The 16,745-nt window shown below is 55.8% G+C and overlaps 1 protein-coding gene across 1 annotated transcript; it reads right to left on the reverse strand.

Moving 5' to 3' along the window:
* Positions 1 to 1,983: 1,983 nt before the first annotated feature.
* Positions 1,984 to 16,227, reverse strand: CIST1 (colon, intestine and stomach enriched 1; the record flags this gene model as incomplete). The annotated part of the gene is given in 8 exon segments (XM_082650382.1): positions 1,984 to 2,032; positions 4,058 to 4,263; positions 12,382 to 12,444; positions 12,448 to 12,527; positions 13,590 to 13,767; positions 13,770 to 13,871; positions 13,873 to 13,949; positions 16,140 to 16,227. Coding segments are annotated over 8 exon segments (843 nt in total).
* Between the last annotated feature and the right edge of the window lie 518 nt (positions 16,228 to 16,745).

Here is a 16,745-nt window from a genome sequence, read left to right on the forward strand (position 1 = left end):
GTTTGTGTTTGCATCTCACTGATGACACAGGCTCAGGGAAGCACCACCGCTTGCTTGGCAGTGCACAGAACATTGGCCTTGAACCTAGCTTCCCTGAAGGCTGAGCCTCTCCCACCACATCAGCACGTATATGCATGGGCAGGACACACACACACACTCACAGGAACACAATCCACCACTCCTGCCTTCCAGAGCCACGTGGTTCTCCCCCGAGATGGGCCCAAACCTAGTCTCTGTTTGTTCTTTCTTGAAGATGGAAAGTCATGAGTCACGGGGAGAGAGGGGAGGAGAAGCTGAGGGCTGGAGGGTGGAGGCAAGGGGCCTGCTGGGTCACCTAGGAAAGCTCCAACCCTTCTGGGCTGTGGGGCCCTTCTGCCCCAGACACCAGCCAGGGCTGCTGGAGGGCCAGGCTGGGGTGTTAGGCCAGGCTTGTTGATCAAGAAGTCTGTGGCCCCGGGAGGTCCAGGGACCAAGGCAGGAGAAAAGTCCAGAGAGGAAAGAAAGCGACTCACCCAAGGTCGCTCAGCCTGGCCTCAAACCCAGGGCTCTAGATCTGGCCTGATTTAGCTCCCCCTCCCATCCAAGGAGGGCCTGGGACTCCTGGATCCTGCTCTTTGGTGGCACTGAGACCCCTCTGACCCCACTAAGGCCCCTGTTTTTCTGTGTTTCTATTCTGTCTTTGTCTTATTCTGCCCCCCTCCCTCAGTTTATATGAAACGGGAGCAGCCCCTCCCCCACCTCTACTCCCCTCTTCTCCACCTCATTCTTGTGTGGAAGAAACATCCTGTGCTCAGGCTTCCCAAGAGGCTTCCCTCTGACAGCAGGGGACACGTGAGTGTGTGCGTGTGTGTGTGTGGACACGCCACAGAGGAGGCTCCTCCCCCAGCACAGCAGACAGCCTGCCCTGGCCCTCTCATATACCCAACCCAAGCTCCCCTGAAATGCTTGCCGTGGCCACAAACCCACAAACACCCGAGGACACTCCAGGGTCTGGAGGGCCCTTGGACACCGAACTGGATCAGAGGGAGGACAGTCGCGCCCAGCCACACACACGGGCACCACAAGGGGAAACACCCAAGCACGTAGGTAACTGGTATACACACACCTGAACACATCCCCATCACCCACAGACACACAGCCAGCTGTGGACACTCACACAACAGATAGGAGCACACACGGGGTCGCAACTGCTCAGATTCACACGCATTCGGATGCAACGGCACTTGGGCACACCAGGTCACACAGACCCATAAGCGATCATGGCACTGCCACCCCCCAGCTCCACCCTCCTCTAAAGCGCCAGCCTCAGCCAAGAGGCAGAGACCCCCGCCCCTGGAAAAGCAAAGACCCTCCCCTACTCCCGCCAGGCCCTGCGCGCCCCTCCCCCACTCCGCGGGAGGGGCCTGCCCCCGCCCACCTACCGCCTGTGGAAGGAGGAGGGCCAGGAGCGCAGCGACTTCTCGAGCGCCGGCCGCGGGCTCAGGTCCCGCTCCCTGCGGCCCACAGACTTGTCCGGGTCTGAGTGGAAGCGCCGCTGGATGAGGATGGGGTGCCGGGGCTGCCGCCACAGGTGCATCGGAGCCCTGGCTATGCCTTGGCGGCTGCGAGCGCGGTTCAGCTCGCGGGATGTCTCTACCCCTTCTTGGACCCCTGGGGTCTCCATGCGACCGAGCGGGGGAGCAGGCAGAGAGCAGGGCGCGGGAGCGGTCCCCGGGAACGAAGTGTCTGAGCCCGGGTCCGGCCAGAGCCGGGGGTGGAGAAGACAGAGAGGAGCTGTCCGCGCCGGAGGTGCTGAGGCGGGAGAAGGTAGACCCAGGGGCTCAAGGTGGGGCTGACACCGAGGAGCTGTCCTTGTTGAGAGGGTGCTGAAGGATAGATAGCAGGGGAAGAAGAACTTGGGAGTGAGGGTTGAAGACAGGATCTGGGGAGATCCCCAGCGCCAAGGATGGCCTGAGGTCCCTTCTGGTGCTGAACGAAATAGGATCAAGACATGGACTTGGAGTGAAGACAGAAATTGTCCTCCCGATTGCTGCTGAATGGAGAGCGAGAAAACAGGGGCTCTGGAGACCCCCAACACCAAGGCACTGCCCCGACTCCTGATGCCGAAAGGAAAGAAGGCAGTAGATTCAGGAGCTCCGGGTGGCTGAGACAGAGAGGAGCTGTCCGCGACCTGTCGGTTCTGAAAGGCAGGGCAGACTGCCCAGGAGGTGCTGAAAGCAGTGGTGGGTCCTCAACCCTCCCCCATGACTGTAGCAAAGACGAGTCTGGAAGCAGAGTCAAGGGCTCAGGTCTTCAGTGGTAGGCACAGATGTCAGCCTCTGCTGAGGAAGGTAGGCTTAGTGGTTCAGCCCCAGATGGGGTCTCTCTGGGACCTTAAAACGCCCATACACGCAGGGCAGGAATCCGGGATGTAAAGAGAGACGGGGGAGGGCTGTGGCAGGGCTCTCCAATGCCTGGGATGGGCACACAGAAGCTGCCTCTGGTTGGGATTGCCAACAGTGGGGGTGGGTAGAGAGGGGCACTTATTTATAGCCACACTGACACCCAGATCCTCAGCAGAAATGGTAGGATCTCATTTGCCCTGTGACACCCTGGGCCCCACCTCACAGTCACAATTCCTGCCCTCAAATCCCAGGCCTGCCCCTCCCTTCCACAGTTCTAGAAACTCAAGGCCCTGCCCACAAGGCATTCTAATCTCAGGGGTAATTTCCTGGGAAGTGGCAAAGGGAGGGCGAGAATATTTTAGATCACGGTTAACAGAAGTAGACATGGACAAGAGCAGGGCTGAGAAGGTGGGTGTGGCTGGGGAAGGGAAGCATTTGCAGCCATTTGGGAGCAGAGAGCTCACAAGGACATCTCAAGGATATTTCCCATGAAGACTGTCTACCCTCTACCCCAGTTCTCAAGGCTGTTTCCCATGAAGACTGTCTACCCTCTACCCCAGTTCTCAAGGCTATTTCCCATGAAGACTGTCTACCCTCTACCCCAGTTATGTCCCCAAGTTGGAGGAATAGAAAATGCTTGGGCCAGGGATTCAAGCAGACTGAGCTCCAGCCCCAGTACTACCACATCTTGCTGGGTGATGCGAAACAAACTGCTTCTCTCTGTCCATTACATATGGCTCAGTCCCCTACCCTCCAAAGCTGACAGTGGGAGACAAATTGGTCCAGTGGTGGGAGATGTGGGCTCTGTCACTGGCTGGCTGGCACTTTCCCTCCACAACCCTGTTTTCTATTCCAGAAAATGGGGATAATGATGGTGTTCCCACCTCTTGGCATTGTTGCGAGGATGAAAAGAAATGTCCCATGTGAAGGGTCAACGACCAAGAGCTGCCCATACCAGTCCCCGCTCTCTCTCACCCCCTGCTGGTGTCCACCAATGCCTGATGTGTCTACTTCAAAAATAACCTACTTCTCTCTAGCCCATGGCTCCTGTCCTGGTCCAAGCACCACTGCCCAGGCCTCTTCGTTGGGCTCCAGCTATTTCCACTCCTGTTCCTGACACTTCTTCCTACAGCAGTCACAGGGAAGTTTTTTAAATGCCAATCTCACACCCCTGAAAACCCACCCATGTCTCCCCATTACACCCCATGAAGTCTTGTGTGGTCAAGCCCCTGCCCACCTCCCCAGGCTCCCCTCCTACCCTCCAGCCGCAGTGCACCTGATCTTCTTGCGTCCAAGACCTTGCACATCCTGTTTCTTCTAATTGGCACACACTTCCCTGTGCTCCTCCTGGCTGACTTCTCTTCATCCTTTAGGCTAAGCCTAGATGTCACTTCTTCCAACCAGTCCTTCCCCCACCCCTGCACCCCCCCGCGCTGGGTCAGAAGCCTCCTCTGGGTTTCCACATTGCCCTGATCTCTCCAGCTAGTGTGAGTCTATCTCCACCATCTCCCTGTGAACACCTACTTACCCACGGCTGTGTTCCCAGTACAGAGCCTGGCTCACAGTAGGTGCTTAATAAATGCTTGCTGAACAAGTTAAAGAAAGGTTCAGCTAGACAGAGTACTCTCCCTCTCCTGGGACAGGGCCTCTTGACCCCCCACATGCCTCCTCACCTGCCTGGGGCCAGGCTGTGGCTTTGCTCATTCCCTCCAGCCTCGATGTTGAACACCACACAGGCACTGGGCTCCACGTCTCCAGTGGTCCCGAGACGGCTCGACAGTGGTGGCAGCAATGGGGTCCCTGAGAAGCACCTCCGGATGACACCACTGCCAAGGGGATTCATGGGGGCCAAGCCAGAATCCACCGACTCCCAGACTGACTGGGGAGAGAGTGACAAGATATGAGCCGGTTCCCAGGCATGAGACCTCTCTGGGACCCTGGGGACCATGAGACTCTGAGACGCCCTCACCCAGATTCCTGGACTGACCCGGAGAGTTGTGTATCTCAGTCCTACTTATTCCCTGAATGAATTTCCTTCTCTGAGCCACAGTTTCCTCATCTATGAAATGGGGATGTGGATCTCACCTTTGCAGGATATGAAGAATGCCTGGCCCACAGTAGGCTTTGCAAAAATACTTATTTATCAATCAATTAATACACAGTATATTCATTGTTTATAACATTATATAATATATGGCCAGTTATTATAATAATACGCACTGTAATTGTATTCTAGCATAGTATATTATTTATTAAAATATAAAAATAAGATATGCAATAAGTAAACAAGTGAATAATGGCAGTACCAATAGGTAATCTTTCTTGTACACTCACTCCAGATAAGTGGTGTTCTAAGGGTTCCTCATGGGTCAGCTCACAAGAACACAACGAGACCATTTTATACAATTATCCTCATCGTACAAACAAGAAATACCGAGGCTCAGAAGTTAAGTAACTTGCTCAAGGTTGCCGTTGGTAAGTAAATGGAGGAGATGGGATTCTGAATTCTGAGCTTTGGTGACTCATTTCTTGAAGGAAGGACTTAACAGGAAAAATTAAATGAGATGGTGTTTGCAAGCATGTGCTGGGTAAACACTTGGGACATTTAAAACTCAAACAGAATCGGGATGAGTTGATGAGTCGGGAGTGTGCGCTCTCCAGCCCAACAGATCTGGATTCAATCCATGCCATGTGGTCTAGACCAAGAATGCCTCAGTGTCCCCATCTGTGAACCAGTGATGAAATCCAAACAGATTCCTTGGGGTTGTTGATAAGAAAAGGATTCGGCCGGCATGGGCCAGTCGTAGGCTGGGAGCTGTCCGCAGTGCTGACCCCAGGCAGTGGCACCAAAACTGGAACCCACAGCCATGGGGGTAGGAATGGGAGTCAAAGGAACAAACATGGGAGAGGCAGAGCTCAGAGCCAGCCTTCTCCTGCTCTGCCCCTGCACCTCACAAGTGAGTCTGTCTCCACCATCAGACTCAACATTCAGATGGGGAAACTGAGGTCCAAGACCACAAGGCTAATCAGGGAAGAGCCAGGGTAGGGGGGTGGGGAAGAAGATGAGAGAAGGGGACATCAGTTGAACCTCTACTATGTTTATTTCCTTCCTTGTGAGGTGGATCTTCTTATTCCCATATCACAGAGGTGGATGTTAAAGCTCAGAGAGGAAATGACCTGCTGAGGGTCACACAGCTGGGGGCGGCTCATGTTCCCCCTCTCCCTTCAAATCTTTGCACGAATCTTCTCCTCCTAGGACCTAGGATACCTGACTGTTCCCTGACACACACCCCATTCGAGCACTACCATCACCACCCTCTCCCAAGGGCGCCTGAATTCTAACGCGAAAATCGAAGTGTTCCATCCTAGACCTCCCCAGGGAGGATTCCTGGCAGCCGGGAGGATGCGCAGGGAAAGCTGAGGGTGGGGTGTATGGAGACAGTGGGCCCCTCCCAGAACAGGAGGCTCACTGAGATGTCAGCTGTCTGTTTTCTTCTTGAGGAAACTGAGTTCCAGATGGGAAAACCACTTGCCCACATGTATATTCATTCATTTATGCATTCAGTACAAAAAGATAATTCGTATGGTGCTGGAAAGAAAATTAAACTATGTTAGAGCCTGGAGAGTGATTGGGGGAGGGGCCAGTAATATTGCTCAGGGGTAGTTAGGGGCCCTTCTGAGGAGATGACTTTGAGCTGAGACTGGAAAGAGGAGAAGGAGCTGGCCAGGAGAGAACTAGGAAAAAGCATACCTGGCAGAGGGAACAGAATGTGCAAAGGCCCCGAAGTGGGAACAAGCTGGTGTGGTTTGATGAACAGTGAGGGGAGGCCGGAGCGGAGTGCGGGGAGGTGGGTTGGTGGGGAATTGATGTGGGACCTCAGGGGTGGTTCTGGGAGTGGATTGAGAGCTTTCAAGAGATGCCACTTGTGGGACTTCCCTGGTGGCGCAGTGGTTAAGAATCCGCCTGCCAATGCAGGGGACACGGGTTCGAGTTCTGGTCCCGGAAGATCCCACATGCCGCGGAGCAATTAAGCCCATGCGCCACATTAGCCTGCACTCTAGAGCCTGAGAGCCACTACTACTGAGCCCGTGTGCCACAACTACTGAAGCCCACGCACCTAGAGCCCGTGCTCAACAAGAGAACAAGAGAAGCCACCGCAGTGAGAAGCCCGCGCATCATAACGAGGAGTAGCCCCCAGTCACCGCAACTAGAGAAAGCCTGCACGCAGCAACGAAGACCCAATGCAACCAAAAACAAGTAAGTAAATAAACACCAATGAGTTTTGTTTTGGTTTTTTTTTATATAAATTTATTTATTTTTTGGCTGTGTTGGGTCTTCATTGCTGCGCGTGGGCTTTCTCTAGTTGCAGCGAGCTGGGACTACTGTTCTTTTTCTTTTTCTTTTTTTTTTTTTTTGCGATACGCGGGCCTCTCACTGTTGTGGCCTCTCCGGTTACGGAGCACAGGCTCCGGACGCGCAGGCTCAGCGGCTATGGCTCACGGGCCCAGCCGCTCCGCGGCATGTGGGATCCTCCCGGACCGGGGCACGAACCCGTGTCCCCTGCATCGGCAGGCGGACTCTCAACCACTGCGCTACCAGGGAAGCCCTGGGGCTACTCTTCATTGCGGTGAGCAGGCTTCCCATTGCGGTGGCTTCTCTTGCTGCAGAGCAGGGGCTCTAGGCGCGTGGGCTTCAGTAGTTGTGGCACGTGGGCTCGGTAGTTAGGGCTCGCGGGCTCTAGAGCGCAGGCTCAGTAGTTGTGGCGCACGGGCTTAGTTGCTCCACGGCATGTGGGATCTTCCCGGACCAGGGCTCGAACCCGTGTGCCCTGCATTGGCAGGCGGATTCTTAACCACTGAGCCACCAGGGAAGCCCCCGATGAGTTTTTAAAAATTAAAAAAAAAAAAGGGGCTTCCCTGGTGGCGCAGTGGTTGGGAGTCCACTTGCCGATGCAGGGGACATGGATTCGTGCCCCGGTCTGGGAGGATCCCACATGCCGCGGAGCGGCTGGGCCTGTGAGCCATGGCCGCTGAGCCTGCGCGTCCGGAGCCTGTGCTCCACAGCGGGAGAGGCCAGAACGGTGAGAGGCCCGTGTAGCGCAAATAATAATAATAATAATAAAATTAAATTTAAAAAAAAAGAGATTCCACTTGCTTTATGATTTTAAGAAGCCTCCTGTGTCTGCATCAGGGACCATTGGGGGAGGATAGAGGCTGGGGCAGCATCTGGGTGGGACATGGGCCAAGGTCGGGCCCATGAGTGGATGCGGGACGTGTTTTGGTGGCTGAGAGATGGGCCATAGTCATAGCATGTTCAAGAAGATTCAAGGGTAACTCGTGATTATGATGGGTGACTTGTCACACAGTTCTCTGGATGGGTGGGGCCACCATGACCTAGATGGGGAAGATTTGGCAGGAAGCACCACGATCTGGTGAATTCAGGTTCCACATGGCCTCCAGGGGGAGCCAGAGGAGGCAGTTTGATGTTTGGGACTGGGCTTGTGGGGGGCCTGGCTAGTTTTGGGGTGAAACAGACAAGACAGGCCCTAGGGGGAGCAGTCGACAGCATCTGCAGGGGCTTGGGTGGTGGATTCTTCAGCAAGCCCCGACTCCCAGGATCTAGCCCAGCTGCTCCCCCACCCCCGGGGTAGTGTAAGGTAAGGATGGGGGCTCTCAGAGCTGCAGGTGGGGAGTGGAGGGTCCTCCGGACCTCTCAGCTGCAGCGTTAATCAACCTGCCACCCCAGACTAATTGCTTTCCTCCTTGAGAGTCTGGAGTGGGGACAGAAGGCCTGGCGGGATGGGTGGGGAAGGGATTGCAGGGAGGCTGAGAAGCTGTCTTTGGATTTGTCCATCTCTCCTGTCTCTGAGATCCTGATATGAGCTAGCTCTGGCTGCAACCCCAAGTCCTGCCTCTAAGACAAACCCTAAATCTGTCCCTTGACTGATCCTAACCCTCCCGTGGCCTCCAGCACCCCTAGATCACAATCCACACCCCTCACCGCAGCCCCCAAGACCCCACGTGCCCTAGTCCCTGCCCTCCATCACCTCTCATCTTCCTCTTCTCCCCTCACTCAACCTGCCTCAGCCTCACCAACCTTGTCGTAGCTGCTCCTTAAACCTGCCTCAGGGCCTTTGCACAGGCTGTGCCTTCTGTAGGAAATTCCCTTCCCCCAGCTCTCCCCATGGCTGGCTGCTCGTTTTCATCCATTCTTCAGCTCAAAAGTCACCTCCACAGAGAAGCCCTCTCTGCCCGGCCTGGGCAGCCTTACTCACATTCACCCACCTCCAGAGGTTATCCTTTTTCTTGGTTTAATTTCTGTCTGCCCAGCCTGTGAGCCTCCATGTTCCCAGGCCCAGCACAGTAGGCACTCCACGTGCAAGTGGAAGGACTGATGCTGTAAACTGAGTGTTTGGAGGAGCATAATGTGGTCCCCACTTTGCAGAGGAGGAAGGTGCGACTTGGAGAGGGAGTCAGCTGCCTGGTCACACACCACATTAAACAGGGGGGCCAGGGCTTGTCCTGGGTGGTTGGAGCAGTTGGGGGCTCAGCTCAATGGCAGGGGTTCAGAGCACAGACAAGGGTCCCAAAGACTCAGGTTCAAATCTTGCTCAACCATTCACCTTAAGGGAGAGGTAGCCTCTCTGGGCCTCAGTTTCCTCATCTATAAACTGGGACTACCCTTATCTTTCTCCTCCTTCCACAGACAGCTGGGGCGTGACTCAATGAGTTAAAAGCATGTGGGACCTTGCCTGTTGCCGGGGCCCACCTCACCCTGACTTCTCTCCAGCCACAAAATTTTAGCCCCCACCTTTTTTTACACAAGCATATAGAGTCCCAGAGAAGTTAGCAGCCACTCAGGCATCAGCCTGGGATTCAGATCCAGCTCCTGCCCAGTTCCCCACTCACTACTGTCATTTTCTTCTGCCTCAGTTTCCCTGCCCCGAATGTCTGGCCTCACACCCTCCCCACCCTGGACTGAGGGCATCCAGGCCCCCTTTCCCTGGGCAATCAAAAACCTTGCATCCATACCCAAAGGGTCCCTAGCGCCCTCCCTCCCCCATGCCCCCCACCCCAGTCCCCTGCTCCCAAAGCAATGGCTGCAGCCCGGGACTGGATACTTGGATCGAGGCTTAGTGGCCTTTATGGGCCTCAGTTCCCCCATCTGTAAGTGGGTTTCCAGGCAGCTCTGGGTGTTTCCAAGTACTGGAACCCCCCCTCCCCCATGGCCTGGACAAGAGCACCCCATTTCAGTCACAGCCCTCTCCCCACTGCTCACCTCGTTTAGCGGGAAGGAGAGCGTTGTTCTGCTGCGCCTCATGGCAGCACGAGTTGTCTCTGAACCTGGGGAGATGGACGTGAGACCTCTGGGCTCTGAGAGCCCTGCTGTACTCCTGTGAGAGCCCCCCCCCAGACAGGGAGCCCACTCCCATACCCTGCATCCTCTCCTGGAGCCCGCAGACACTCAGTCAAGGTAACCTGGGCCAGACCACAGGCACCAGTGTGGGGCAGCCACCCGGTCCTCTGCAGGGGCTTCCGTCTAAGGGCAGTGGGCTCGGTGCCCAGACATACTCCCCAAGCCCCCTCCCAGCTCCCTGCCCAAGTCAGCAGCTTTGGAGCATCCGGACCCTCAGGAGGAAGTCCCCTGCCCCCATGGGGGATCCATTTAGCTCCCAGCCAAGCTCTGGAGGGTGCAGAGACCCCAGCCCACTACTTGAGAACCCCCCAAACTCACACCAGCTCTGCGAGGCCTGGGTAGGCCTGACGCTCACTGCCACCACTGAGTCCTGCCTGAGTCCTGTGACCTCGCAGGCAGCAGGGGAGGGGAGGACTTAGCCTGCCCAAGTGGCGGCCCAGGGTCCCCGCCCAAGTGGAGCCCCTTAACCGTCTGAGCGCCAGGCCTGAGCAGGATACACCCAGCCGGGAGGTGGGGGGCAGAGCGACTGGGAGGGTGTGAGGGTGTCACCAAGAAGGTGTGAGAGAGAGTGGCCAGGAGCGAGTGACCACGTGTGTTTGCAGGGGGAGGGAGGGTGGGGCGAGGGGCGGGCCCAGAGTGGGCAGGTGTTAAGTTGAATTGTTCTAGCGTTTGCTTATGAGAGATGGAGGGAGCCAGAGAGAGAAGAGGAGAGACGGGGAGAGAGATGGAGAGAGACAGAAAGATGGAGACAGAGACAGAGAAAGAGAAGCAGAGAGACAGAGAGGCAGAGAGAGGTGCAGTTTTGAGGTCAGAAGAGGAGGATTTTACAAGCTTGGGGTCTGGGACATGGGCTTCACAGCCAGAGCCCATGAGGTATGTCTTCAGGAGTTTGAAGATGGCCTTCAGGAGGTCCCTGGAGGCTCCGGGAAAGTTGCCCACCGTGCTCTGCTGCCCCAGGCAGATTGATGACCCTCTCTGGTCCTCTGGTCAACACTCTCTACAAACAGTGGGGGCTGGAGCTGCAGCAGGAACCTGGGGCCCCCAGGAGGGGTTGTGGGGTGAGGAGGGCTGTGGCCAGGGGAAAAGGGTTCATGTGACATTGCCACTTCCCAAGCTGCCATGAGTTAATGTTTCACCAGACCTGCTGCCTGCCTGGGAGGCCCTGCTGTCCCCTCTGCCCCCAAGAATCATCAGAGCATGACCCTCCCCTGGGCGGGCTTCACCTCGATGTGCTGGGTAACTTTGACCCCCAGCCTCTCTGACCACCCATCTCACTGTGGGTTAAACTCAGCCTTGAGGGGGCAGCTCCAGGCCGGAGTCATGGCCAAGGCACACGGTCGAGACCCAGCCTGCAGCCTCGGTGTCCCAATCTGCTAGAGAAGCCTGGAAAATCCCTGGGGGTGGAGTGGGTAGAAAGAAGAACCCACAGACCCGCCAGGGTCCCCAGTCCCAGGCCTGCCCCTCCCCAAACTCAGTTTTCCATCCTGTACAATGGGAGGGAAGAGAGTGGACGCCCATGCTCAGACCCTGGGAAACAGAACTGAGACAGTGGGAGTCGAGGAGGGGAGGGCATTTTGACGCCCTGTTCTCTGCATGCTTCTGGCCCTTTCCAGTGTCTAAGCGTTTGCACAGGCTGTCCCTGCCTCCTGGTTACCCCTGCTGATCTGCCCTCTTAAAGACTTGAAAGAAGACCGGTCAGATTCTGGAACTTGCTGGCTGGAGACTCCCCCATGGTGTTCTGGCTAAAACTCACACTTCTTCCCGTAGCCCACCTGGTGCCCCACAGATCCCTCCCTCACCCAGCTCTGACCCTGCTCACCTCTTTGTTGTTTCCCAAACACCCCTAGTTTTTCCTACCACAGGGCCTTTGTACTTGCCGTGCCTGCTTCCTGGGACACCTTCCCTGGTTTTCCCCAGGGTGGCTCCTTCGCCCTTTCAGGTCTTGGCACAAATATCACCTTCCAGGGACTTCCCTGGGCGGTCCAGGGGTTAGGACTCTGCGTTCTCACTGCCGAAGGCCCGGGTTCAATCCCTGGTCAGGGAACTAAGATCCCACAAGCCTCGTGGTGCACCTTCCAGAGAGACCTCCTTACCCTCTCTGCAAACCTGGACACATGGGACCCTGGGATCCAGCCACAACCCCAATCTGTGACTTTCTGGCCCTCAGCCATCTGAAATTATGTCACTTGATCCCCTGGCTGTCGTCAGTCTTTCCCCTTGAGACCGTTGGCTCCGTAAGGGTGGAGAAATGGTCCCCACTGTGACCCCAGCACATAGTACACACTCAAGAATGTTTGTCAAATGAATCCATGATTCAGGATGCCTCAGAGGAACAGCAGGGGCTTTATTCCCAAAAGCCTTGCCCCTCTCCAGACACCCCAGCCCCATCCAAGCCCCCCATCCCAGCCTCTTGAGGATCACTCGTGTGTGACAGGCAGAGGATGACCTTCAGCTCACAAGCCCCTGAAGGAGGAACACACACAGGAGGTTGTTCAGGCACCAGTGGGCTTTGCAGCAGGGGCCTGCCCTGCTTGGGAGGGCCATCCCCCCAGCCTAGCCTCCCCCCAACCCCATGGATACCTCATCCAGCTTCTGGAACTCAGACACGCCTTTGTGGCAGCACCTCACGGCCATTATCACACATCAGATGAGCAAAACACACACCAGCAGACACACGGCCACCACCACACCTGGGTTCCTGTGCAACTCGGGGGCTCCAGTGTCACCTGGAGGGGAGCTCTGAGTCAGCCCTAGACCCCATCCCTTCTAAGGCTGAGACACCCACCAGGGCCCAGTGCCTTTTAAGTCCCCTCTCAGGAAGCTGTGCTTAATTCCCTCTCCAGTCTCTGCTGTAACCATTTTTTCAAGCACATTTTTATTCTTTTACTTTTGTTTTTCTTTTCCTTTCTTTTCTTTTTGCTTTTTCTTTTGAATATATTTGTCTACAAGCAATCAATTTTGTTCACTGTGTTTCCACAGCCATTGTTGGCCACTTCTGGGAGTTCTTGCAAAGTGAAAAAAATAATCCAACCTAGAACTCTGTTCCCAAATGCAGCGACTTTCTGAGGATACGTGCAAAATTTGACACTTCGTGAAGATGGTTTATATCCTGTGACTTTAAGCAAAATGTTATTACGCTTCGTGTTTGCATTCTTCTTTGCATGTTTTGGAGACAATGTATTATTTTGAACGACAGATTTTTCTAGACCCTCTGAAAATGCTTGGCCTCTATTGGACCCCTGGGGCCCTGTATGATCACACCCTGCAACTTCCTCACCCTCACTGCTCCCCACTAGTACCCCCACTCGCCCCATTCCAGCCATCTCACTCTTCTTCAGATGCACCAGGCGCAGTCCTACCTCAGGGCCTTTGCACTTGCTGTGCTCACTGCCTGGGCTGTTCTCTCCCTAGCTACCTGCGTGGTTCCCTCCTTTGCCTCCTTCAAACCAAGACCTTGGCTGAATAGTGTTTAAAAATTTCAAAACCTTTGCACTCACGTTCCAACCCCTTATCCTGCTCTACTTTGTTCTTTTATAAACAAATATGTAATTTACTTATAACCTGTCTCCCAACATAACTGTGTCTCACAGGGCCCGACACAGGATAGGTGCTTAATAAAACGTGCTTGGAATGAAGAAGGTCTGAAGAGGTTTAGGTGATGCTGGGGTGGGAGAAGAGGCCCTTCCCAGCATATTCTTAGGACTGTGTCTCCCCCTGGTGGCCAACCTCAGAACTGCACCCTGGTATCCGCAACCATCCCCCATCTGCCCAAATGTCCCAATACTCACCAAGGTCAGAGGCCACGGATGTCCCGTCAGTGGTGGCCGGGGACACGGAGGAAGGCACCGTGCTGGGATTGGGGTGAGTGGGGCTCCGATGCAGGGTGGTCAAGGAGATGGAACTCAGGGGGCTAGAGTGGGAGGTGACGGTGTGCTCTGAACTGGGAGAGCCGGAGCTGGAGTGGGTGACTGTCTCTCTGCTTGTGAGGAGATGGGCTGCATGGTGGAGGTTGCCCCTGAATTTGAGGGGGTTATGGAACCTGCCTCTGAACTAGGGGTGCTAGGGTGAGGGGGTGGAGCCTGTCTCTGGGCTCTCTCGGCTGTTGTGGTTTTCCACTGAAGTAGGGGAGGGGTGGCTGGACGGAGAAGTCAGAGATTAGGAAGTCAAGTTCTCCATCTCTGAGATTGTAACGCCTGAAAAGAAAACACCATTGGGGCGCAGGGAGAAGCTGATTAGGAACAAGGGCTTGTGGCCCTGGCCCAGACTCCCCTCTGGACGCCTCTTTCCCTATTATGTCAGATAAAGATGATTAGGAACAAGGCTTGTGACCCTGGCCCAGACTCCCCTCTGGATGCCTCTTTCCCTATTACGTCAGATAGACGACACCCACCGCTTAGGGAGACTTGGAGCATTTAGTGCCCCACGTGAGTGCTCGGTGGGAAACTGAGGTGCCCTCGTCTGAATTTCCTTATCTGAACTCCCACAGCCAGGGTTCCAGTTCAGGGTGGACCCTCCCTGCCCCTTACTCTTGCTTCAGGGGTCTAGAAATCTCTGGATATGGGGAATGGCTGCAACCCAAGCAGCATGCTGAGCAACTCTTTTAAAACCTCTGGGACTCAGATTCCTTGTCTGTAAAATGGACATCACAGGAAGTCAGAGTCTCTGAGAGCTCACGCAGGTCTGGTACAAGGTGATGTTTGACGGCAGAGATCCACCTCTGAGCTCCCAAGGAGGATCAGCCCTAATCTGCTTCCCCAGGCACCTGGAAGGTCCCCATGGGGGGGGCACAGAGGCCTGGGCTCTCAGACTCTGGAACCCCCACTACCTTGCTCCAGCTGCTCCCTAGCTTCTACCCCATCCTAGACATGGAGGCCAGAGGCCAGGCTGAGGGTAGGTAAAGACTTCATGGGCTGCCCCCCCACAATTACTTCCTTCCCAGTTCCAGGCTGCTGGGCACCTTAACTGCTTGCAAGTTCATTCATCAACCACTCCCTGCCCCACCCCATCCACTCTGCCCTGGACCAATCTTTGTGCTTCCTCCCCTGCCTCACCCCAAGCAGCAGAAATGCAGAAATAATATCTGGCACTGGCCCCAGGAAGGGGCAGGGTCCGCATGCAGACCCTGTTTCTCTGTCCAGTTTCCCAGGCCCCACGGGGATGACAGATGAGTCTAGAAGAGGCATGGTGCGCTGGCCTGACTTCATCCCCATTTTACTGGTGGGGAACTGAGGCTCAGAATGGTAGAGAGTCTGGCCCCAGGTGACTGGAAAGTGGGAAGAAGGCCCCTCAAAGACCTCCGAGGAGTCAAGGACTAAGAGTTCAGCCTCCCCAAAAGGCCTCCCACCATTATTTGAGGAAGAATACAGATGAGAAGAGTTATCTGCTGAAATGAAGATGACTCAGGGGCCACAGTGGACCCCAAGCCAAGCTAGACCTCTGAGGAGTTGAACTTCTAAAGCAAACTGAGGAAAACTAGTGGGCCTGCAAGGAGGAGGTTGTTGAGGACATAAACTCTACTGAGTGCCTGGCACAGAGCAGACACTCATGAGCGGCTGGAGAGTTGACCAGAAGGTAAAATGGGGCTGTTTCTATGCACTGTGCCAGGAGTTTGCTTTGCCCAGAGACTCCTAGACCAGGAGACTGGCATGAGCCAAGTCAGCTGGTTCTAATCTGGGTCTGGCACAGGCTGGGAGGCTCGGCTTGCCTGAGCCTCAGTTTCCAGAGCTATGAAATGGGGATAAACGTGGTGCCTTCTGAGTGAAGCCCTTGTCTGCTATAAGAGTCTCACGTGTGGTGGCCTCCACTCTGATATTCCAGGTTTGGGGCTGGGACATGGGTCAGAGAGAGCGATGACTTCTCCACCCTGGGAACTGTCTTATAGGGGAGCAGAAAGAAATTAAGTCAGGCGCCAAGAACTTCTTCTGGGAGCCATCGATGCGCAGTGACCAGGAAGTGAGCCCTTCTCCCGCCCGCACCCCCATGGTCCTGGGGACCTCACACTTCTCCCTTTGGGGTCTGGCTAAGAAAAACTGAGATTTGAAACGGAACCTCAAACTGGGTATGAGGCATTCACCAGCCTCTCGCTGGCTCAGGCTATGCTGGGGTGGCCGAACTGGCAGCCTCAGGGCTGGGGGTGGGGGTGGAAGGGTGGTGGTGCTCCCACTGTTCTCACGACCTCCCCACCTTGCTTCTGGGAGAAGGAGCAGCCCTTTTGGGGGGAGGGATGGAGTGCCAGAGCAGCGTGGCCTAAGGGAGGAGTCCAGATGCCAGGTGTGTGGCTAGGCCATATGCCCCCTCCAGCTTCCTGGAAGCTGGATCTCCTTCTTACCTGTTCTTACCTGTAGAGGTGACACTGGCAGTTCCGGAACTCCCACCAGGTTTCAGCAGCAGCAACAGAAGCGGCTGCGGCAGCTGGGAGCCCGCCATTCCTGCATGGGGAGGGGGGACTGCGGGCTCCGCGCAGGTGTGTGGCCAGGTGCCTGCTCTTTACACCTGTGCGCCCCCTGCTGGCGGCACGCGGAGCTGCTTAGGGGCGAGGCGGAGGCGGGGCTTCCGGACGCAGGGCCTCTGGGAGGCGCTACGGTTCACCAGGGGCGACATTCCTGACCCCCTCTCCACTTGGACCCCTCCACCTCTCCTAACAAACCCTCCTGATTCATGACCCTGAAGCCTTTACACTCTGCCTATCCCCTCAGGATACCCTCTGCCCCTTCTAGTTCCCCCTGGAGCCCCCATCTCTCTGTGCCCCCTCTATGGCTGCCCCACACCCACGCTGTCACCCCCCTCTACCCCTCCTCTTGGCCAGGCTGCCCCCTCTCTCCCTCTCTGCCCTGTCCCTGATCCCACCAGCTGGGGATGTCTATGTACGGCTCTCTCTCACCCAGATTGGGGCCCCTTGGGGCTGGGCCCAGCATCCCCCCAAATCTGGATGTGGCTGGAACCCT

Source organism: Grampus griseus (genome assembly GCF_964374135.1).
Source record: "Grampus griseus genome assembly, chromosome: 3".
NCBI classification, from domain to species: domain Eukaryota; kingdom Metazoa; phylum Chordata; class Mammalia; order Artiodactyla; family Delphinidae; genus Grampus; species Grampus griseus.